Source organism: Chiloscyllium punctatum, chromosome 1 (genome assembly GCF_047496795.1).
Source record: "Chiloscyllium punctatum isolate Juve2018m chromosome 1, sChiPun1.3, whole genome shotgun sequence".
In the NCBI taxonomy this organism is placed as follows: Eukaryota; Metazoa; Chordata; class Chondrichthyes; order Orectolobiformes; family Hemiscylliidae; genus Chiloscyllium; species Chiloscyllium punctatum.
Window position 1 is genome coordinate 25,467,897 of NC_092739.1, and position 25,326 is coordinate 25,493,222.

At 40.9% G+C, this 25,326-nt stretch overlaps 1 protein-coding gene across 3 annotated transcripts in view; it reads right to left on the minus strand.

Annotated features, from left to right (window-relative positions):
* Positions 1 to 25,326, minus strand: part of lratb.1 (lecithin retinol acyltransferase b, tandem duplicate 1) — a 164,642-nt gene that overhangs the window by 129,989 nt on the left and 9,327 nt on the right. For all 3 annotated transcript variants that reach the window (XM_072580874.1, XM_072580952.1, XM_072581028.1), the window contains exons 4-6: positions 23,752 to 23,882; positions 15,098 to 15,186; positions 5,888 to 5,987 (exon numbers count right to left, since the gene is read on the minus strand). In XM_072580874.1, the coding sequence (XP_072436975.1) occupies positions 5,888 to 5,987; positions 15,098 to 15,186; positions 23,752 to 23,882 (320 nt within the window). The remainder of the gene's footprint in view (positions 1 to 5,887; positions 5,988 to 15,097; positions 15,187 to 23,751; positions 23,883 to 25,326) is intronic.

Sequence of the window (25,326 nt, forward strand, 5' to 3'; positions counted from 1 at the left end):
TAACAGGGAGTTGAGGGCTGAGGAGTTGGCACAGAACAGGAATTGAGGCCAGGGGTAGATCAGCTACAATCTTATTGAAGATCGGGCCTACATAGACACGCAGAAATAGGAGCAGGAGGAGGTCATTCAGTCCTTCAAGCCTGTTCTGCTATTCACTATGATCAGAAACCCTTGAATGTTAGTGGATAATTATTTATACTTGCGGGCTTACAACAGGTAGAATAAACATTGTAAGCCATTAATTTGTTTTCAGTTTAAATATCAAGAATTGACTTGCATTTGTAAACTAGAGACTGACAATTTTTCAAGTAGTTTGAAAGAGAATTGACTGGAGTTAGAAACATCTATATTCTGTCTTCTAGACAGGAGGTTATTTTTTCAAAGCAGATGAGGGAATAAGGTACTTCAAGAGAAAAGTTTAGTTTAGGCAAAATCCGGGTAGCAGCCTTTGGTGAGAATTCTGCAGATAATTCATAGCTAAGAAAGTCTAAGCTCTGATTTTTGTACGAGTGGTCATGTAAGATGGCTACACATAACTGATTCTCTGCAATTTTTGTATTATGTCAAACTTAAAGATTTAATAATAATGGGTAATTTATCTGTATTTGGATTACTGTAAAGTGATGGTGTTAGGCAATAGATTGAAACCTTATTTTGTAGAAACACAGAAAAATAGTAGCAATAGGCCACTCAGCTGTGTGAGCCTGCTCTATCTTTCAATATCACCATGTCTGATCATTCAACTCAATACCCAGTTCCAGCTTTATCCTCACGCCCTTTGATCTCTTTAGCAATAAGTACAATATCCAACACCTTCTTGGAAACATTTAGTATTTTGACCGCAACTGCTTCCTGTTGCAGAGAATTCCGTAGGCTTACCAGTTTCTGGGTAAAGAAATATCTCCTCATCTCAATCCTTGAGAAATCAGGACAAAGAGGTGGATAAAGTGGTTAAGGCGGCATATGTTACACACTTGCATTTGCATAAAGATTTGTAGCTCGAGGCTGGTTGCCGTGGTTGAGAGTATATTTGCTAAAGTGGGAAGTTGATTTACAGACGTTTTGTCCCCTGTCTGGGAGACATCTGGTGCTTTGGAGCCTCCTGTGAAGCGCTGCAATACTGTGTCTTTGGGAATTTATTTGGTTCCATTTCTGCTGCTTCCAGTTGCTGGTTCTGATTGTTCATTGTAGTGGCCGGTAAATTGGGTCTAGGTCAAAGTGCTTGTTGATGGAGTCCGTGGCTAAGTGCCACGCCTGTAGAAATTCTCTGGCTGTTCTCTGTTTAGTTTGTCCAATGATCGTTGTATTGTCCCACATTTGTAATTATAGGCATTGAGTTTAACAGCAGTGATGTTATGCTGGAACTGTTGCTGTTTAAGCCACAACGAGAGCATTGGAATTGCAGTTCTGGAATCCCGATTAAAGGCGGAATGCACAGGAGAGGATGCTGAGGAAATTTACCAGGTTGTCTTCTGGGCTGGACAGTTTCAGTTATGAAGAGAAATTAACAATCTTGGGGTTGTTTTACTTTGAGTAAGTAATCGAGAGAGGACATGATTGAGATATACAAAATTATGAGGGCAAAGACAGGGCAGAGGGTAAGAAACGTTTCTTCTTGATGGAGGGATCAATGACTGGGGTGGGGGGCATAGATTTAAGGTAAGGGGCTGGAGTTTTAGGGAATATATGAGGAAATCCTATTTTCACCCAAAGAGTCGTGGGAATCTGAAATACGGACTGCCTGTAAGGGAGGTAGAGGTAAAAATCCTTATAACATTTAAAAAGCATTTCAATATGCATTCGCAATGCCAAGGCATGCAAAGCAATGAACCATATGCTGGAAAATGGGCTTAGAATAGTTCGATGATTGTTTTTCACCAGCATGGATGCAATGGGCCAAAGGACTTCAACTTATGGTGTAGATCTCTATAACTCAACGTATGGCCTCTCTTGTATGCTTAGACTATAAATCCTAGTCTGGACTCCCTGATCAACAAGAACATCCTTTCTGCATTTACCCTGCCTAATCTGTATTGAATTTTATAAGTTTCTATGTGACCCCACCCCATTCTTTTAAACTCCAGTCAATATATTCCTAACTGATCCAGTCTCTCCCCATATGTTGTCACGCCATCCCAGAAATTAGCTTGATAAACCTTTGTTAAACTCCCTCCATAACCAGATCATCCTTCTTTAAATAGGGAGACCAAAACTGCACACACTACTCCAGGTGTGGGATCACCAAAGCCCTATATAACTGCAACGAGACACCACAGCTCCTGCACTTGAATTCCTTTACTATGAAACCCAACATATCATTTACCTTCTTCGCTGCCAACTGTACCTGCATGTTTACTTTCAGTGACTAGTGCACAAGGACACTCAGGTCACGATGTAACTCCCCTTTATCCAATCCATCATCATTCTGATAATAATTTGCTTTCCCGTTTTTGCTACCAAAGTGGATAACTTCATAGTTATCCATGTTATACTTCATCTGCCATCCATTTACCCACTCACTCAGCCTCTCCAAATAGCAACATCTCCATTTCCTCCTCACAGTTCACTCTTACACCCACCTTTGTGTCATTTGCAAAATTGGAGATATTTAGTTCCCTCATTCAAATCAATATATACTGTAGCAGCTGTGGTCCAAGGACTGATCTCTGAGGTACCCCACTAGTCACTGTTCCATTCAGCAAAGTAATCATGAATTCCTATTCTTCACTTCCTGTTTGTCAACCAGTTCTCAATCCATGCCCGTATATTACCCCAATCCTATGCACTTTAATTTTACATGTTAATCCCTTATTTCGGACATTATTGAAAGCTTTCTGAAAGTCCAAGTGAACTACAGCCACACCCCTTCTCAACCATGCTAGTTTTGCACTTAAAGAGATTCTGCAATTTCATGTGGCAATGTTTCAGTGAATGACTACGATGTTTGTTGAATAAAATTAACTATCAGACCAGAAGTCATTTGGGATCTGGCTTGGTGGTCAGTACCGCAGCCTTACTGCACCAGGAACCCGGGTTTAATTCCAACCTGGTTGACTGCCTATTTGGAATTTGCATAGTCGCACAATGTGTCTGTGTTGCTTTCCTCTGGGTGATCCCGTTTCCTCCCACAGTCCAAAGATGTGCAGGTTAGGTGGATTGGCCATGCTAAATTCCCCATAGAATCCAGAGATCTGCAAGCTAAGTGAATTAGCCACAGGGAATGCAGGGTTACAGGGACAGGGTAGGAGGTGGGTCTAGGTGGGATGCTCTTCAGAAGGTTGGTGTGGACTCAATGGACTGAATGGCCTGCTTCCACACTTTAGGTATGCTATGATTCTACTTGTCCAGTAGTACCATCACAGCTGGGATTATAACAAATGGAGAAAGTGAGGACTGCAGACGTTGGAGACCAGAGTTGAAAAATGTGGTGCTGGAAAAACACAGCAGGCCAGAAAGCATCCGAGGAGCAGGAGAATCGACGTTTCGGGCATAAGCTCTTCATCTCATAACAAATGGAGGCTGCTGAAGGTATTGAATAAAGATCATCTGTGCCTCTTTTAAACATGAAGGTGTTAAACATTGTGGTAAAATGCAGGATTTGATTCTCAAGACAGTTTTGAATGTTGCTAAGAGCTCTGGAGGTAGATGACGTAGCAGTAGATTATTTGAAATCTTTGAATTAGGCTAAGCTGAGAAAGTTAGCAGATAAACTGAAGATAGAAATAAAAGCACAATGTTGTAAGGAAGAAATACTGAAAACAATTTTGAATTTGAAGAGAAAATGGAAATTGAGATGTCATAGCTAGAATATACTAAGATACAATTAGAAATTAAAAAGAAAATTACTTAGAAAGAAAAATGAAAATACTTTGGCTACAAGAAAAAAATGAAGAAGAGAAATGTAAAGATTTGAATTGAAGAAAAATAAGAAAAAAAATTGGAAAAGTACGGAAAAGAAACAGCAATGAAAAAAAGAGAAAGGAAAACAACTGAAAATAAAAAGGGAAGAAAATTAAAGCAGAACAGTGGGATTTAACTTGTCCGGTAGTACTGTTCACTAACATCATACAGCATTTGATACCACATCAATAGTTACTATCCAAAATAACAGATCGTTGTGTAGGGGATAACATATTGGGCTGAATAGAGGATCGGTTAGCTCACAGAAAATGAGAGTTGGTGACAGATGGGCCATTTTTTGATTGGCAAGATGCGCCAAGCACACAGCCAGGTTATTTGTCGGGTCTGACAAGGATGCCTGAAACCAAATGCAACTCGAGAGTAAGAGATGGTTGTATGCTAATTACAGTATAATTGGATAAGAATTTGGTTGTTATGTATGTGAGGAACAAGTAATTAAGAGTGTTGAAGATTTATGTTGTTTAAATTGGAATAAATTGGGTCGAAAAGCATATGCCTGTACTCTGTATAGTCAACATTTAATCTGTTATTTAATGTGCCACAAGGAACTGAGGCTGCAATTGTTTATAATTTATCTCAAGGACTTGGACAAAATGACATAAAGTACAGTGACTAAATTCAGTGATGACACAAAGAAGGTAGAAGGTAAGTTGTGAAGATGACACGTAGAGAAGATGAACGGCAGGGGTCTTTTTCCTAGGATGGGTTAAACTAAGTTTAACTGTGATAACCTAACCTGAAGTAGCAAACCCAATAATGTGTGCATTATTGCAAGAATGAAACAAGAAAAAACATTGTATATATCTATCATCTTTCTCAATCTGAGGATGTTCTGGAAGTATTTTATAGCTTATACAGAATCATCAAAATATAGTAAAAGCAAATTACTGCGGATGCTGGAATCTGAAACCAAAAGAGAAAATGCTGGAAAATCTCAGCAGGTCTGGCAGCATCTATAAGGAGAGAAAAGAGCTGACGTTTCGAGTCTAACTGACCCTTTGTCAAAGCTTTATCAAAATGCAGTAACTGCTGGAATGTAGAAAACTTGGCAGGTAAATTTGCATATAGTAATGTCCTACAAACAACAAGGTGAAGACCAAACATCCTATTTTGTTTGTGATGTCAGTTAATGGATTAAAGAAATTGCCAATATACTGGGGACAACTCCTCCGCTGTTTTCAAACAACGTCATGAAATGTCCTAGAGAGAGAAACTGCTTTGCTTTAATGTCTAGCTCAAACGTTAGCAACCCTGAGACAGCTTATCACTTCCTCAACACTGCACAGAAGCAACAACATGAATCTTGTGCTTATGTCTTTATTGTGGGGTTTGAATCTTTCTTAATCAGAGGTGATGCGGTATGTAAGTACACCATGAAACTGACCTAAAACATTCGACAGAAAGCATAGCTGAAGCTAGATGTTTATTTAGGTAGGAAATTTATTGGTTAAATTAATAATTTACCAGTTAATGATTAAATATTTAGTTATTAATTATTTGAATGAGCAGGCTTGATGAGCCAAAGTGTCTTTTTGCTGCATTGTATGACTCTATAAGAAAATTAAAATATCATTACTTTTCCTATGTTAGTGTGATTTTCTTATATCATAGTATGCTCCCCCTTCTCATTATATCAACCACTCATTTAACAGAAATACCAATTTCAAAGACAATACAATGTAGCAAATATCATCCCAATTCAGGTTATTGACCTGCTGGGTTAGCAGCACTTCAATTATCAATATACTAGTTTTAATTTTATATCAGTAAGGTTGAATGTTTAATTAATTAATGGTTAATTTTAAAATGGTACAAAATGCCCTCTCAAAATGTTTCCCAATTTTTTAAAATGCCCTGTCAATTCATCTCTATTACAATTGAGAAATCCATGATCTCGCATGTTAATACAAGACAATACATGATCAGTGAAAAGCTAGGAACCATAATAATGTAAAGAGTGCCTTACAGAATGAATAAGAGGTCCCAGAGCAATGCCACTGTCGATGCATCTGCCAGTTATGACTATGTCAGCTCCAAGGTCCAGAGCTCTGCTGATTGGTTTGGCACTGTGCAAATATAAATTCAACAAAGTTACAATGGCATATTAGACTAGAATAGATTCCCTACAGTATGGAAACAGGGCGTTCGGCCCAACAAGACCCTCCGAAGAGTAACCCATCCACACCCATTACCCGACCTTATATTTACCCCTGACTAATTATACCTAACACTATGGACAATTTAGCATGGCCAACTGTTTGAACCGTAGGAGGAAACCAGAGCACCCAGAGGAAATCCACGTGCACACAGGGAGAATGTGCAAGCTCTACACAGACAGTCACCTGAGGCAGGAATAGAAGCCGGGTCCCTGTCACTGAGGCAGCAGTGCTGATTGCTGAGCCACCATGCCGCCCCCATTTATTATTTACTCTGAAGAGCCAACTTCACTCAAAGCTGAAAACAATGCATTTTATTGATTGGAGATGCCCGTTTTGGACTGGGGTGTACAAAGTTAAATATCACATCACACCAGGTTATAGTCCAACAGGTTTAATTGGAAGCACTAGCTTTCAGAGTGCCGCTCCACCTGATGAAGGAGAGGCACTCCAAAACTAGCTTCCAATTAAACCTGTTGGACTATAACCTGGTCTTGTGTGATTTTTAACATTTTACTGAAGCTTTTTATCTTGTATTCATTGAGATTCAATAATGTAATTCTTCGTACTCAAGCTTATTTAGCAATGTTGTCCAATCAGTCACATTGAATGTTGGACACAGGCTGTTTGAAATGAATCATTACCCCACCTACAGCGAATAGCCATGGAGACATACTATTTGATACTATCTGCTGATCTTTGTGATGTCCGGTCTACATACCTAGCATTACACTAACAACTAAGTCAGGCTCGCGGTGTGGTACACAACTGTGTACTAGGAACTATGGTAAATCTCATACCTTTCAATAAGAGTCCAAGTTACAATAGTAAGTTTAGAACAAAAAAAATCATAAAGGCACAAAAAGAAACAGAACAGAACCAGATCAGACCAAAGAACTGAAAAAAAATCAGAACAGAATCAAATACCAAATAATCAAATATAGAAAATCAAACATAGAGTAGTAATAATAATCCACAGGTTTGAAAAGGACTCTGTATATATTTTAAAGTTAGAATGCAGACGTAAACCATACACCACGTACTGCAACCGCCCCCCCCCCCCCCCCCCCCAAACGCCCATTCACTATTGGTCAGCAAAGCCAAGCTGTCACTGTGTGATTGGCTGAAGGATGTTGTGAAAGGGTTCAGAAAAGATTTCAAGGATGTTACCAGCGTTTGAGGGTTTATGCTACAGGGAGAGGCTGAATAGGCTGGGTTTGTTTTCTCGGGAGTGTCAGAGGCTGAGGGGTGACCTTAGGGATTTATAAAATCATGAAGGGCATGGATAAGTCTTTTCCCTGGGGTTGAAGGGTCCAGAACTAGAGGGCATAGGTTTAGGGTGAGAGGGGAAAGATATAAAAGGGGCCTAAGGGGCAACTTTTTTACACCGAGGATATGGGCCAAATGCTGGCAAATGGGATTAAATTAGATTAGGATATCTGATCTACATGGAGGAGTTGTACTGAAGAGTCTGTTTCTGTGCACTACATCGCCATGACTCTCATAGATGAACAGGCTTGTGGCTCAATCACAGTTAAACGTTTATGTTTTTGAAACTTTTCAGAATGTTTTCTGTCTGAATAATTTTGCCAGGACTAATAGTTAATTAGAAATTTCTCATTACAGGTAAAACAAGAGTATTGACTTTTGATCAGTTCTACACACAAATGTGGCTTAGCACATTGCAAATAAAATTCCAATATCTAAAGCGAGCGAGCGAGCGAGGGAGAGAGAGAGAAACATTTGTGGTTGTCATTAACCATTTGTGATCTGATTTGAATCTTTTTATGAACTTATTTGGTTCTATAATTATTGATTAAACAATTAATAATGTGATCTCTAGAATTATTTTATCTTTGGTTTACAGAGTAGTATCAAATGTTAAATATTGTTAATTACAACCTCAAACGTTGCCATTGTTTTATCTATGGCTTACAGAATGTTCTCAAATGTATGCACTAACTACAACTGTTCTATTGTTCAAATGTTGTTATCTGCAACTGTTAGTTTCATTACTTATGGCTTTAGTTGAACTACGAAAATGTTGTTGTCAGCAATAGTCTTTTACGACTCAGTGACCAGCAGCCGTCGGCCATCTTGTGCTTCTCAGTGAAAGCTGGCCTTATCACATATTAATACACAGGGCCCTGTTCTTAGCAGAGAGAAAGGGGATGTTCATATATTGCAAGCTCCCCTCCAAGTCACACACCACCCTGACTTGGAAATAGTAACCATTCTCTCAATGTTGTTGATTCAAAATCATGGAACTCCCACTTTAACAGCACTAAGGATGTATATACAGATAGCTCACTACCCGTATGAAGGCCACAAATTAGAAAACTGGATTTCACCATTAGCGTACTTATCAAAATTTGGTGCGCTTGTTTCATATTCTTTGTAATAACTTAGGATAAGCAGTTGCTCCACTGCTGGATGTGATCGTGTTCAAGTGGTATGTCTGGGCATGGTGTTTGTTTGTGCGTGTGTATGTGGTTGCGGGGGGTGCGGGCTTTTGCCTGTATGTGCGTACATGTGTAGATCTGTGTGGGGGTGGGAGGGAAGAGAGTTGGGAGGCTTTTTTGTGTGGATGGGGGGGTTTGCATATGTATGCAGTTGGGGGAGATGTGTGTGTGTGCATATGTGTGGGAGCAGTTGGGAGGTGGGTTTGTGTGTGTGTGTGCATGAGTCTGAATTTGTCAGTCGTTGAGACACAGATGACACTTCCTCATCACAGGAAACTGCATGTAGAGTCTAACAGATGGGAAATTATTGCACTGCGACCCATAGACAGCTCTTTGTGAACAGGAAAATCTCTTATTCTGGAATCTGGAATTGTGAAATGTCCAAAGGCCTAAATGCAAAGGATGAAACATGTCCAAAGATGTTAATGCTGGGGATCACATGTTGGTGAAGATATTGCAAGGATGTTTCAAAGTCTCAAAAGAAGGTAAAAACTGTTAATGCACTTTGTTGTGAGTTTAAGCAAAAGTGAGCTAAAGGATTTTTTAAAGTTTATTTCACTTAACAGTTAAAGCATTCATGCGCTTAAAGCATAGTAAATAAGAATTAACAGGAATTTCTGTTTGACAATGTTACTGAGGCAATCTGTAGGTAGATAATATCATCTCATATCTTCAGGTGTGTTGGAGAGAAGAAAAAGGACCTCTGAAAACAAATTGAAATGTTAAATGCATGATTAGAACATAATGTGATAATAGATGAACATTTATATAGACAGTAGGTAAGCTTTTGGGATTTCACATGATTACAAAGTAACATAGAATTGGAGGGGTACATCACCGGAGGAGGAGGGCAGACACAGAATGAGAGAATAATTCAGGAAGTTGACAAGCTGTTAGACTACCAATAGAGACAGCAGTGAGAAAGGTGAAAGCCCATCAGAAGGGAACAGACACCATTCAATTAGGTAATCGATGGGCAGATGACATAACGAAAAAAGGAGTCAGGTAGAAGCAGCAGCAATTGGTCTGGAGGAAATACACATGGTACATTTACAGAGGGGTATGGAAGAGGATGTGAAATGCGATGGGAAGAACAAGGATTTGTAAAGAGTGCTGATGACATCTGGGAACGAGAGGAAAGGATGGTAGCACCACATTGTACTCAGCATCATCTCACAATCTATACCATAGAAATGAACACCAGAGGAGGGGGGCCATCCCAGAGAGGGTGGACAGATGATGGTGCTGGGCAGACTCACAACAAAATACTTTCAGCAATACCTGGGAATCTGCCCAACGTAACCCAGGAAGACCAGTCAATATTTGCAGGTTACATCAGCTCAATCCAAACAGGCAATGGGGACTGTTAGAAATTGTTTTCAAAGGGGTTCTCCTACCAAGTCAGGAGCAAATAGCACAATGGTTAGCACGGCTGCCTCAGGGCACCAGGGACCCAGGTTTGATTCCACCCTCAGGTAACTGTATGTGTGGAGTTTGCACATTCTCCCCGTGTCTGCATGGGTTTCCTCTGGGTACTCTGGTTTCCTCCCACAATCCAAAGATGTGCAGGTTAGGTGAATTGGCCATGCTAAATTGCCCACTGTGTCAGGGAGGCGTAGGTTAAGTGCATTATTCAGGGGTAAACATAGGGTAAGGGGAATGGGTCTGTGTGGGTTGCTCTCTAGAGGGTCAGTGTGGACTTGTTGGGCCGAAGGGCCCGTTCTCACACCGTAGGGATTCTATATTGTCTGGTTATTATCGACCAATTTACTGGGAGAAAGGAAGTCTATCTCTAACAAGAGTGTTTAGGAACAAATATTGCTTGAATAACAGTAGTGAAGTAATCCCAAAATGAGGAATATCATTACAGATGGATTCAGCTCAGAGAACACATTTTACAGAATGATGGATTAAGGATTGATGAAGTTACAGCAAGTAATTAAGAAGGTGCATGGAATGCTTTACTACTAAGGAGTTTAAAAATAGAGAAGTCTTGTTCCAACAGTACAGCATGTTGGTGAGGTTGCACCTGGAGTTTTGGACCTGTTATTTTTAAAGACTGGACATACTGGCATCAGAGGCAGTTGGAAAGAGACTCAATAATCTAATTCCCGACATGAAGAGGTTGACTTGAGCATAGTTAAATAAGTTAAACTTTTATTCGTGACAGTTTAGAAGAATGAGGCGTGATCTGTTGAAATATACAAGATTCTTGCCAGAGTAGATGGGGAAAGCTTGAATGAGGGGACGTAGTTACAGAATAAAGTACATTAATTTAAAACTGAGACATGAGGGAATTTATTCTCTATCTATCTAGATATCAGGAATTCTCTATCCCAGAGAGTTGTAGACCCAAAATAACCAAAATTAATAAAATGGTAGATATATCTGAAATATCAATGATTTGATCCTTACAACAAGTTTGAGAGATAGACAGGAAGCTGGAAGAACACAGCAAGCCAGGCAGCTTCAGGAGGTAGAGAAGTTAATGTTTCGGGTGTAATCTTTCTTCAGGACTGGGGATGGGTGTGGGGTAGGCGGGGGGAGGGTGGTAAAGTGGGGATATGTGAAAATAGGTAGAAGGTGCAACCTGGTTGGTCAATGGGAGGAATGAATCTGGTTGGGAGCAGTAGCAGGGAGGGGAGGGCTGGGAAGGGAGGTTATTTGACATTGGAGAACTCAATGTTGAGTCCTCCAAGCTGTAGGGTTCCCAAGGAGAAGATAAGGTGTTGTTCTTCCAATAGGAGCTGTGATTTGTTTTGGCAATGGGAGGGGGCCAAGAATGATCATGTCAGAAAGGGAGTGGTTAGGGGAATGGGCAGCGACTAGAGGGCCTGGTCGGCCCATGTAGAGAAGACCACATCAAGAGCACCTGATGCAATAAACTAGGTTGGAAAAGAGTCTTTCTAGCACCGGGCCGCTCCAGCCCAAAGCAAATAATGACACAAGCTTGAGACAGGCAGAATGGCCTACTCCTGCTTTTATTTCTTAAGTCCTTATGAAGTTTGCAAGTTCCTGCGAGTCAAACAAAATTTCACGCCCCCACCACCCCAAGATCTTAAGTGCTGTAGACAATCAATGACTATGAGAGAGAGAGAGAGAGAAGAAAGGTCATGTAAGGGAATGGGAATGAGAGAGAGAATGTGTCAGGGAATGAGAGAGAGAATGTGTCAGGGAAAGGGAGCAAGAGAGACAATGTGTGGGTGAATATGAAAAGAGAATGTGGGAGTGAATGTGACAGAGCGAGAATTAACAAGGGAATGTGAAAGAGAGAGAATGGGTGAGGGAATGTGAGAAACAGAGAATATGCGAGGGAATGAAAGTGTGTGCAATTCCTCATAGAGAATGAGACAGGGGAATGTGCAGGGGACAGGAGGGAGAGACAGAAAGACAGTGGGGGTGGGTCGGGGGGGGCAAGGAAGAGAGACAGGGAAAAAGGGGGAGAGACGGAGAGAGAGAAAAAAATGTGAGAGAGAATCCAGTTTAATTCTCAATCTCTGGATTTCTGTGCTCACTTTTTCTATGATGAAAGGGAGCAGAGAGTTACAACTGTGAATAGTAGAATGTGTGTTGAGGTTGGAATGAGCAATTTTGAGGAGGTCTCTGTGAAGGATAACTGTGCAGGCAATTGAATGAGGGTCAATGTGGAGTTTCTGCTGAAATGAGGGCTGGAGGGGGCAGCTGGAGAAAAAGGAATGTGTTCCCTATAAGATGTGTCAGTCAGAGAAGTGCTATTCAAGAGAAGACTAGGATGATGAGACAGTGGTGATTATTAGTTGCGAATGATAAGACACTTGCCTTTACACACCTTATGAAGTGATTAAACTTCTGACAGCAATTATCCAGATCTTCAGCATCAAAGTCCTGCTGCTTATAGCCTCTCCCATATTTAGCTACATCGGTTTCAAGATTGACTGGTCTTCTCAATAACAGAGTTCATGTGTGCTTGGAGAGGGAACCCAGATGAGGGCTGGTTAACAGCAAAGCCCACTCCTTGAACAATTGTGTTTGCAATCTACTACACTTGTCCCTCACTTGTTCAAGAGCTATAATTTGAAAATTCTTTCCTACATGATTGTAGTAAGCAAATTATTTTCAAGTGCTCCTCACTGAAAAAGATGCTAACAACATTCCATTTTGTTTGTTTTTTTCTGATTTGTCATTCTGTGGCAAGCTATGAGAATTTAATCTGCCAAAATCCTGAAAACTTTGAAGATTCTCCACAGGATCCTCCTTATTCTTCCCAAGATTCAGCGAAACAAGCTCTATATTGTTCAAGCTTTACCTGGTAAGTATAATGTCCAATTCCTGACATAATTCCCAAGAACTTTGCCGTAGCATTTCTGCATTTCTATTCACTTTATTATAAGATCATAATAAGATGCAGGAGCAGAAAAAGACCATTCAGCCCATCAGGTCTGCTCCTCCATTCAATCATGGCTGATATGTTTCTCAATCCCATTCTCCTGCCTTCTCCCCCAACCTATTACTAGTCAATAATCCATTTCTGTGATAAATATACTCAAATGCCTTGGCCTCCAAAGTCATCTGCAGCAATGAGTTCGACAGATTTACCACCCTCTGGCTGAAGAAATTCTTCTTTGTCTCAGTTCTAAAGGGTTCCCCTTCACTCCGAGTCCTAGTCTCTCCTGGAAACTGGAAACATCTTCTCCGCATTCACTCTATCCAGGCCTTTCAGTATTTTGCAAGTTTCAATGAGATCCCCCCACCCTCCCTCCACCCCCCCCCCCTCCACCCCCCCCCCACCCCCCCTCCACCCCCCCCCCCCCCCCACCCCCCCCACCCCCCCCCCCCAACCCCCCCCCCCACCCCCCCCCAACCCCCCCCCCCCTCCACCCCCCCCCCCAACCCACCCCCCCCCACCCCCCCTCCACCCCCCCCCCCACCCACACCCCCCCCCCCCCATCCTTCTAAGATCCATCAAGTTCAGACCCAGAGTCCTCAACTGCTCCTCGTTGAACAAGCTCTTCATTCGTGGGCTCATTCTTGTAAACCTCCTCTGGACTCCCTTCAACACTATCACATCCTTCCTTAGATATAGGACTTAAAACTGCATACAATATACCAAATGCAGTCTGACCAGAGCCTTATACAGCCTGAGCAGTACATCTGTTCTTGTATTCAAGCACTCTTGAAATGAATGTTAACATTACATTTGCCTTCCTAACTGTCGACTGAATCTGCATGTTAACTTTAAAAGAATCTTAAACTAGGACTCCCAAGTTCGTTTGTGCTTCAGATTTGTGATGCCTTCCTCATTTAAAAAAAAGTCTTCACCTCTATCAAAGGCTATCACATTTTCCCACATTGTATTCCATCTGCCACTCCTTTTCGCACTCTCCTAACCAATCAAGGTCCATTTGCAACCTCCCTGCCTCCCCAATACTACCTATTCCTCCACCCATTTTGTGTGATGTGCAAACGTAGCAACAGTACCCTCAGTTCCTTCATCCTGATCTGGCGATAATATTATGTCCCAAACAATGTCAGCAGCAGCATTTTTGACTTCAGTAAGAAAGTTAGGGGTTCATATTCCACTCCAGGACCTGAATATATGATCTGTGCTAATACTTCAGAATAGCACTTTAGGGAATACATTACTGTCAGCGATGCTATCCTTCATACGAGATAACTGCTTGCTGGTACGGAACGTAAACAGACACTTAAGTTTAGGCTTTCCACCTTACATGGAACTTAAAACTAAAACATAACCAATGTTCATTTGAAATGTAATCCAGGGCTTCACATGTGAAAAACTCCAAGAACAATTCAAGAAAGAGTTGGAAATACTCTGTGTCCTGTAATATATGTTCTTTAAATAATATGACAATAAATGCATTAATAGATTAATGATCTTATTTTCTGTTTCTGGAGTTCACTGTTTGCAAACAGAATGCTCTGCCTGCCCACATAACCACAACAAGTACACTTCAAATATAAATAATCAGCAGTGAAAGACTTGGGGTTGTTCTGTATACATGTAGCCAATGTATAAATGCCACAGCTCTCTTTTGTTTTCAAATTCAATATCATTCCCACTACTTAACATATACACAACTAAACCACATTCATCATATATCTGTCCATTCCAAGAATCACTGGCCTACTTCAATATCATGGACTCATGCTCTGCTTAGCATGTACTGAAAACTGGTATAATTGCAAACATCAATACCAATCCACTTAGACTAGTGTCTACTACTACACAAGTTCCTGCACAGTTGCCAGAGCTCGGGGCTACTCACATACCATCAATCCATACAGTATAAATACTGACGCCTTTTGTACTTTAAAAAACATCTGCCACGAATATCGCTCTCAAGATCCAAATTCACTTCAGTCAGTATACTGTCCATCAATGAGATATATTTCTAAAATGATATCGCACAGACTTCTCAGAACTCAGGCAGAGATTCACCTTGTGTTGAAAATGTGTTAGCTCTTGCCAAACAGCAAATGTAAAACTGAACTTGTTAAAAAAAGCAATAATCAATAAAATACATATTTAATCCTGGGCATCATAGCAAAAGTACTCACCCTAAATATGCATTCATACTTTGAACATTTGCAGGGAACGGACTTCCATTATCCACATCAGTAATGCCCGCTTCTTTCAGCAAATCTTTCTGGCAAAAAAAAATAAAAAGGTGTGTGCAATCCATAACTGTTAGCTCTAAGAAAACCTTTTCTTTTTATTATTAAAACCTTTCTTGAGTTCAGTTAGAGACTGAATTACACCTGTGTACCTGGATTCAATTATCCCTGACCCTCTATCCCAATCACTTAAAGATTGAGTTTGGTCTCAAGTTTTAACCCCGAGATTGATCCTATTAGTTGCAAGTGGTACAAAAAAGTGCCATGATTTTCCATCTGTGGTCATAGGAGGCAACAGATCTCTTGACATTAATGCAGGCTACAGCAAAATGTGACAGCTAATTCTGCAATTTTAAATTCACCTTGGTCAATTTAAACTAGTTCTCTGTCTTTAGAAGAGAGGTTAATTCTACATGACTACAGGATTATATGTTAAAAGTAATTGACTGACTGTAAAGTACTTTGGGACACTCCACAGTTGTGAAACACGCTTCTTTAATTGTATTGAAGACCATTTCAATACAAAATTATATTAAAATATGTAATAAAAAGGTTTTGTAGTAGCTATATAAAATCTTGTGTAATTTGTAATTCCCAAGAAGGTCCATTTTTCAACTGTTGATTCAATTGACGGAATTCTGGACCGCTTTGCCCAGGTCACTGTAATCTGTATAAATTACTCCTGCTATTTTGAAGTTATGATATGAATTAAGAATTGACAGGTATCTTTGCATTCCTCGGTGTATTTTAGAAGTCACTGATAAGTCGCAAAGACATGGAGAAACAAATCTTCTGGGAAATGTCAAGAGGTGGAAAAACTATAGAGTAGTTCTGATGGAGATCTTTTGTTCTGATGTAGACTGGACAAACGGTGGCTCAGTGGTTAGCACTGCTGCCTCACAGTGCCAGGGACCCAGGTTCGATTCCAGCCTCAGGGGACTGTCTGTGTGGAGTTTGCACATTCTCCCTGTGTCTGCGTGTGTTTCCTCCAGGTGCTCCGGTTTCCTCCGACAGTCCAAAGACGTGCAGGCCAGGTGAACTGGCCATTCTAAATTGCCTATTGTGTTAGGTGCATTAGTTGGAGTGAAATGGGTCTGGGTGGGTTACTCTTCGGAGGGTTAGTGGAGACTTGTTGGGCTGAAGGGCCTGTTTCCACACTGTAGAGAATTTAAATTAATAGCTGTGTAAAAGACAGAACAGGCAAACCATGTGTTTTTTTTACGTCAGTCTGATTCCAGTTAAAGCACTGAGGAGGCATTGCTTTTTTTTAAATAGTCATTTATGGATGTGGATGTTACTGGCTCGGTCAGCATTTATTGTCCACCCTTAAATTCTCTGGCTCTGGAAGTGAAGTCAAGTGGATCCAATGCCAATGAGGTAACATTAGGAGATAGTGATCATACGGTAGTAAGGTTTAGATTACCTACGGAAAAGGACAGGAACAATCCAAATTTAAAAAGTAAAAATTAATTACAGAGACTAACGTCAGTGAGCAGATAATGCTTCTAGCCAAAGTAAGATGGAATCAAAGATTGGCAGGCAGAACTACAAAGGGAGAATAGCTTGTATTTGAAGTAGTTTATTGGGTGTAGTTGAGATACATTCCGACAAGGGGGAAAGGTAGGACCAACACATTTATGAATGATAAAAGACTTGGAAAAAAGCCGAAGCAGAAAAATCATGCATATGACAGTTGATAAAATAATGGAGAACCAGCCTGATTACAGAAAGTTAAGAGGATAAAATAAAATGAGAGAAGCAAAAAGTGAATATGAGAGTGTCAGCAAATGAAAAAGAGAATCTGAAAGCTTTCCAGAATAATATAAAAAATAAGAGGTTGGTAAATGGATGAATGAGGCCAACAGTTTTATACTTGGAAGTCGATGCCATGGCTGACATGATTAATAAATTAGTTAGTGTGTCGTTCATCAAAGTTATAGTGGAGAAGGTGCTTCTTGTATGGGCTAAAAAAATCTTAACAAACCTCAATCTTAGAAAGATTGAATACACTTAAACTTGCTCAGTCAGCAGGACCAGATGAACAGTTGTGAGAATGCCAAGGGATTTAAAGTTGGAAGCTATGAAGACACTGGTCATTAATCCTTTAATCATCCCCAGATTCTGGTGTGACATCAAAGACTGCAGAATTACAAATGTTACACATTGTTTAAAAAAGGATGCAAGGATAAGCACAGAAACTACATACCAGTTATTTTAATCTTGGTTGTGGCAAAATTAATAGTCTCTTAAACAAATAATTAAAGAGATACAGCACAGTTTTGTTATAACTGAGCTTTTTCATGTGATAGTGGAGAGGGTTAATGTGGATAAGGCAGTTAATGTGGTGTATCTGTACTAAAAAGGGCGTTTGTTGAAATACTACATAATATGCTATTAGTAAAGTTAAAGTCCATGGAGTTAATGGGACAGTCACAGCATGGATACAAAGCTGCAAGTGACAGTAATCAGGAGTAGTGATAAAGTATTGTTTTTCCAAATGATGAAGGTACATAGTGAAATTTCAAAAGGATGGATATTCTGACCACTACCTTTCATGAGCTTGATTATTAAAACCTAGAACTGGATATCCAAGGCATAATTTCAACATCTGTGAATGGCAAAGAAATTGGAAGCACTGCAAGCTATGAGAGGTGGCAGTTACAGATTTCAAGAGGATATGGACAGGGTGGCAGAATGGACAGAAACACGACAGATGAAACTTAACATGAAGAAGTGTGGAGTGAAACATTTTGGGAGGAAGCCTATCTTTCCCCAGCGGGAAAGTGGCTAATAAGGCATCTGGGTACTCAGTTTTACCTTTTTAGGAAACTAGAGTACAACTTCATAAAATATTGGTTTGGCTTTAATTGGATGATTGTGTTCAGTTCACAGCATATTTTAGGAAGGAAGTGAATGTATTAAAAATGGGGAAGAAAAGATTCATGAGAACTGTTTCAGGGATAAGACCCTTCAGTTACAACGATGGATTGACAATCTATGTCAGTTCTCCTTGGAGAGTGTTCAGAAGACCTGGAGAAGAGATACTCGAATAAACAAGGAATCTGGAGAGAAAGGTAGAAATAAACTTCCTAATACCAGAAGAATTATGAACCTGAGGACACCAATTTAAGGTGAATGGCAAAGAGCCAAAGACACATTTACCTAGACATTTGTTAGGATTTAAAATGCCTACAGTATGATCAAGACAGATTTAATTATGGCTTTCAAAGAATTTTGACTAATTATCTGATGAGAAAAAAAATTGCAGGACATTTTTCTGTGCACACAAGGAGCATCCAAGACCAGCTTATTTGACTGACACCCCATCTGACACCTTCAACAATTATTCCCATCACCAGCAATGCACAGTTGCAAGTGTCCACCATTTACAAGGCACACTCCAGCAACTCAATGAGCCTCTTCCAAATGTGTAAACCTTACCAACTCAGAATGACTAGTGGAGCAACTGCATTGGAACATCACTATCAAAATATCCCAGCCAAGTCACACACCATCCTAACTTGGAACAATACTGCTGTTCCTTCACTGTACCCAGGATAAATTCCTGGAATCCCCTCCCTTAACAGCACTGTGGATGCCCTTATGGATTACAATGGCTCAAAAACGCAGCTCACCACCACATTCTTCAGCACATTCTGTGTTCGCCAAGCCAATGATGCCTTCATCCTCTGAATAAGTCAAAACAAGGTTCTTTAATATTCTTGAGACCCTAGTTAACAATAGTCCTATGAAATGTTTCTGAGATAAGAACAACAATCCCTCTAATTTTTCTTCAATGCATGGACTTCTGATGTGCACAGAATCTTGGAGATATCTCGGAACAGGTGCATTTTAGAGGGAACAGTGGATAGGATATAGGATATAACCAAACTTGCTCTCTACGTTTTTTATAGCAAAAGAGAATAAATTTAAATTCTTGGTTCTTAGTCAGAATTAATGGGTTATAATCAACCAATATTCATCTGAACATCTTGACTAAGATCAGTTTGTGCATATACATTACTCACGGTCTTACTGTCACTGGTTACTAATCAATTATCATCTCTGGTCCCAAATGATTTCACAGGAACAAAGGTGTCAAGTAGTCCTTAAAAAACGTCAAAGGAATCGACAGGTGGATATGTTACATTTACAGTGATAGATTGATAAAATGAGACACAAACTAGAAAGTACATATTTTAGAAATAAGCCTGTGAAGGTGTGCTGTTATGTGGTTTATTTTCTTAGCAATAAGCATATGCCTCATTTATGATACAATTAATAACACAGCCAGAAAGCAAAACTGAAAGACATTGCTTCGAGTAGAGTAGCACTGGGTGCTGAATTAGTGAATGCTTTCACATGCTCTTCTTTAAGAGTGATTTTCTTCAGTTTGATGATATGAGAAGAAGGCCACCTTCTTTTGCTTTAAACTCTTGAAAGTAATGTGAAAATCACAGTGTACAATTGTGGATAAGAGGAGTAAGGACACTTAAACCACACCAGTTCTGAAGAAAAGCTGTGTTGAACTTGAAACATTAACTCTGTTTATCTCTCCATAGAGGCGGCCAGATCTGCTGGGTTTTCTGCATTTGGCAATTTCTGCGAGTGTCTTAAAAGTGCACCAATTCCCTGTGTTGCTAGAAACACAGCATCTGTGCAATAATGTTTGTCTGAACACACAGATCAATCAGTGTTTTAAAATTTAAAAGCAAGAAATTAAAGATGTGGTAGTGAAATACTTATCCTATGAGCAAAGAACATTCATAATGTTCCAGATATGAAGAAATGTTACCTTCAAACAAGATGAACTTGGTAAACTCATTCAATATTTTTTTCAAGCAATATGATTTATGACAATGTAAAGTTTGAAATCTTATATAATTTCAAATAATGCTGTTAAATAATGCTGTTAATTTTATATAATTTTAAATAACGTTGTTAAAAATGTAGGACCAATGACCACTGATCAGTAAGGTTGCAAAATTTGGTTCTTTCAATCCATTGATTTGGTTCTTTGGTTGCACATTACAAATGTTAAGAGGTCCCAAAGATGTTATTGTGTGTGTTAACATTGGTGGTGGCTGCATGCACCCTAAACATACAAAGTATGTAGGCTGTGATTTTCATCAACATACAGCACTGATTGGATACTCATATGGACATTTACAATCTAATTAAGGTTCTTTATTAAACGTAAACAGTGAAACATGTGTTCAACAGCAGAAAGGACACCTATCAGCACAAAAGGATATCAACCATTTTCAGATTAGTTGCTGTACAACTTCTACTTTCTCTGCCTGAGTTTGCAGAAATGTTGTGCACTGCTATTTAAATTAAGTTACTATGGAGTGAATGATACTGCACATGGTGAAATTCTTGGTTTGGATTTTAAAGGTTTTGCTAAGCCACTTGCCCCTGGAGCCTGCTTTGCCATTCAGTAAGAACATGGTTGATTCATGTTCTCATTTAATCCCAAAAGTCTTTTGATTCCCTTCTCTAATAAAGGATAGAACAGTCAGACCATTTGCTCCCAGTCATGGTTACCATCCTCCTTGGCCTAAAGCACAATACAGACATTGAGAAAAGGTCAAGTTACTTGCAAAGGGAGAAGAAAGAGGTTGGGGAAGTGCCCTCAATAACAGATCTTATCCACTTAAGGTTTGGGAAAGCAATTCTCTTACCCCAGTCCAAGTGAAGAGCAGTGTGTCCATCATTTTCATTTGATGAATTATGTCCTCTGATACCTGTCACTGCTTACAGACAGATCTTCACCTTCAGAGAAGCCAGAGGTAGTACTGATACCTGTTGCAAAGGTGACTGTGGCCATGAATTTCTTCGTTCAATACTTTAGCCGCAGACATCGCGAACATCTCTTGGTTTAGCATTCGCTGTTATATTAGGGAGGTGACTAGCACCACAGTTATTGGTTCCCCTTTATATGCCTTACTAGCTCGATCCTCAAAAAACTCTTGCAAAGCACAACTGTTCCCTTCTGAGGAAAGCTGGACTGACTGAACTTGTTCCACTGGAATTCCGAAAAGTGAGGTAGGGACTCATTTATAAGATCCTGAATATGGTGCATGGTGAACATGGAAATGATGCTAACGCTTGGGGGTGGATGTAAAACAGGGAGCATTGGGTCACCCTTTTAGGGCAGAGATGACGAGAATTATTTTTCTCTCCAAGGGAACTCATTGCTTCAGAGGCCTGTGGAGGTCATTGAATATTTTCAAGTTAGGGGTAAATAGATTCGTGTTAGGCTAAGGGAATCAAAGTTACTGGGAATAAATGGCAATATGAAATTTCAAAAACAAATCAGCCATGGTCTTATTGAATGACCATCTTTGGCCTCCTCCATTGCCAAAACAAACCACAGTGCCTATTGGAGGAACAACACCCTTATCTTCCAATTGGGCACCCTACAACACACATATTGAGTTCAAAAATGTGTTACTGGAAAAGCGCAGCAGGTCAGGCAGCATCAAAGGAACAGGAGAATCAACGTTTCGGGTATAAGCCCTTCTTCAGGAATGAGGAGGGTGTGCCAAGCAAGCTAAGATAAAAGGTAGGGAGCAGGGACTTGGGGGATGGGCGTTGGGAATACGTAGGTGGAAGGAGGGTGATAGGCCGGAGAGGGGGTGAGGACGGAGAGGTCGGGAAGAAGATTGCAGGTGGTGCTGAGTCTGAGGGTTGTGACTGAGAAAAGGTGGGGGGAGGGGAAATGAGAAAGCTGGAGAAATCTGCATTCATCCTTGTGGGTGAAGGGTTCCGAGGCGGAAGATGAGGCACTCTTCCTCCAGACGTAATGTTGCCATGGTCTAGCAATGGAGGAGGCCAAGGACCTGCATGTCCTTGGTGGAGTGGGAGGGGGAGTTCGTGTTCAGCCACAGGGTGGTTGGGTTGGTTGGTCCGGGTGTCTCAGAGGTGTTCTCTGAAACGTTCCGCAAGTAGGCGGACTGTCTCCCCAATGTATAGGAGGCCACATCGGGTGCAGCGGATGCAGTAAATGATGTGTGTGGAGGTGCAGGTGAATTTGTGATGGATATGGAAGGATCCCTTGGGGCCTTGGAGGGAAGTGAGGGGGGAGGTGTGGGCGCAAGTTTTGCATTTCTTGCTGTTGCATGGGAAGGTGCCAGGAGTGGAGGTTGGGTTGGTGGGGGGTTGGTGGGTGGATCGGACGAGGGAGTCACGGAGGGAGTGGTCTTTCCGGAACGCTGATAGGGGTGGGGAGGGAAATATATCCTTGGTGGTGGGGTCTGTTTGGAGGTGGCGGAAATGACGAAGGATGATACGATATATCTGGAGGTTGGTGGGGTGGTAGGTGAGGACCAGTGAGGTTCTGTCCTGGTGGCAATTGGAGGGGTGGGGTTCAAGGGCTGAGGAGCGGGAAGTGGAGGAGATGTGGTGGAGAGCATCGTCAACCACTTCTGAGGGGAAATTGCGGTCTTTGAAGAAGGAGGCCATCTGGGTTGTTCGGTATTGGAATTGGTCCTCCTGGGAGCAGATGTGGCGAAGGCAAAGGAATTGGGAATATGGGATGGCATTATTACAGGGGGCAGGGTGGGAGGAGGTGTAATCTAGGTAGCTGTGGGAGTCTGTCGGTTTATAGTAAACGTCCGTGTTGAGTCGGTCGCCTGAGATAGAAATGGAGAGGTCTAGGAAGGGGAGGGAGGAGTCTGAGACGGTCCAGGTAAATTTGAGGTCGCGGTGGAAGATTTAGTAAAGTGGATGAACTGTTCAATCTCCTCGTGGGAGCACAAGGTAGCACCAATACAATCATCAATATTGAGTTCTCCAATTTCAAATAACCTCCCTACCCATCCCCTGACTCCTTTCCCAGCCACTCTCCGTCACTGCCATTGCTCCCTGCCACCAACCAGATCCATTCCAGTGATCAACCAGGTTGTACCCTCTACCTGTGTTAACCTATTCATACTTCACAACCCTGCCCCCGCCTCCCCCTTTATATGCAGCTCACCCGAACACCCACCCCCAGTCCTAAAGAAGGGTTACACCTGAAATGTCGACTTCTACACTTCCTGATGCTGCCTGGCTTGCTGTATTCTTCCAGCCTCCTGCCTGTCTACTTTGGATTCCAGCATCTGCTGTCTTTTTTTGTCTCTATCCATGGTCTTATTATTGAATGGCAGAGCAGGCCTAAGGTGCCAAATGGCCTATTTTTGCTGCTCATTAAAATGTTTATAATTGTCATAGAATCATAGAGTCTCCACAGTGCGGAAACAGGCCCTTCGGTCCAACAAGTCTACACCGACCCACCCAGACCCATTCCCCCTACTCTATATCTACCCTTGACTAATGCACCTAGCCTACACATCCCTGAACACTGTGGGCAATGTAGCATGGCTAATTCACTTAACCTGCACATCTTTCGGCTGTGGGAGGAAACCGGAGCACTCGGAGGAAACCCACGCATACATGGGAAGAATGTGCAAACTCCACACAGACAATTGCCTGAGGCTGGAATCAAAGCCAGGCCCCTGGCAGCAGTGCTAACCACTGAGCCACCATGCCACCCCAGAGAAAGCATTTTGACATTTTTCTTCTTTGTTTATATCCTATTATTTTCTACATACCATCAACATTAAATCATCGCCTGTCACGACTCCAATCTTCAAGTCCAGATCTGCTTTCTTCACAACTTGCTGTAGAGCAGTAGCACAAGCGTGAGGATTCACACCTCCAGCATTGCAGACGACACGAATACCTGAAGGAAAAACTAAATACCTTTAGGGCATTTGTTTTTCACTATGTTTGAAATTAAAATGTAAGTTTTTACTGATTATCGTTTTGATTTATTTCCTCTTCTTTCCACTTTCAAAATGCGTATTTTTTTTGTTTCACAATTTCCTCTGATTCTTTGACTTTTTGGGACTTTTGCAGTTGTGAAACAACAGATGGTTGTGATGAAGGAGCGTCGCTCCGAAAGCCAGTGCTTCCAATTAAATCTGTTGGACTACAACCTGGTGTTGTGTGATTTTTAACTCTGTACACCCCAGTCCAACACCTGCACCTCTAAATCAAGATAGTAAGAGTCAGCTAAGTATCTTACCGTGGAGTCATCATGGTTGAGCCTGATTTGGTTCTTGTTCAATATACATGTGCTTTCTAGCAACAGTCGCAGAATACAGATCCACAAAGAAAGAACAAACAACCTTGCAATTTTATAGTTCCTCAGGATACACTCAGAACACCACAAAGTGCCATACAGCAAATTGTTTTAAATACAGTTACTTCTATTTTGTAGGCAAATGCAGTGCCAATCTGTACTCAGCAAAATTCCACAATCAGCAAAGTAATCTGCTTTTGGTTGTGCTACTTGAAGAGAAAATGCTGTTCAGAGCAGTAGGAGAATTTCCTGCGTTCTTTGAATAATACCACCTGGTACTTTATACCTATTATAGCTTGCAGCATCTCCAGCAATCATAGCAGGGTCAGCTGAGATTGTGTAGTATACAAATCCATAAAGAGGCTTGAACTTAAAATCTTCTGAACTGATGCTGACAGAGCTACTGATTTATGCAAACTGGGAAGGAAATGTTGATTCTTGTTGATTTCCTTTCAAAGCGCAGAGTGATTATACCAAGTTGAGTTGCTTGTACTGTCGCAGTTGGCAACAGCCAGCTCAGTGCCAGCCCATATTCAAACTGACAATTTCCTGCTAAGCTTCAAATTAGGCAGTACATTTACCAAATACATTAGTGGAGGAACTGGTAATTTTCCATTTCTTGGAGAAGGATAATAAATCTGAAATTATTGTCGAAATGGATTGAAATTCACATCATAATGAATGGCCAACTTAAATGTCACTTAAGTAAAAATACTGAAAATAAAGTCAATGCAAAGTTGTCATAGTCTCAGGGAACCATATGGTGGCCCTCTCAATAGAGAGAGACAACTGAGAGTGATTTAACCTCAGGCAAGAAGCAATGTCAAGAAAGTGGGATCTTCATGTTACTTTGGCCAGTAAAGAAAGTGAACACATGCAGTTGGTGTGACTCTGCATTACAAACCAGCCATCCGGTCAACATCACGTGAGCTAACAGACCACATATACTGTAAACATGTTATTTGTTACTCTAAGAAACTTCTCCTGTGTTTCATGTTAATTGCTTGACTTTGTTTAGACTTTGTTCAATAATAGTATAAGA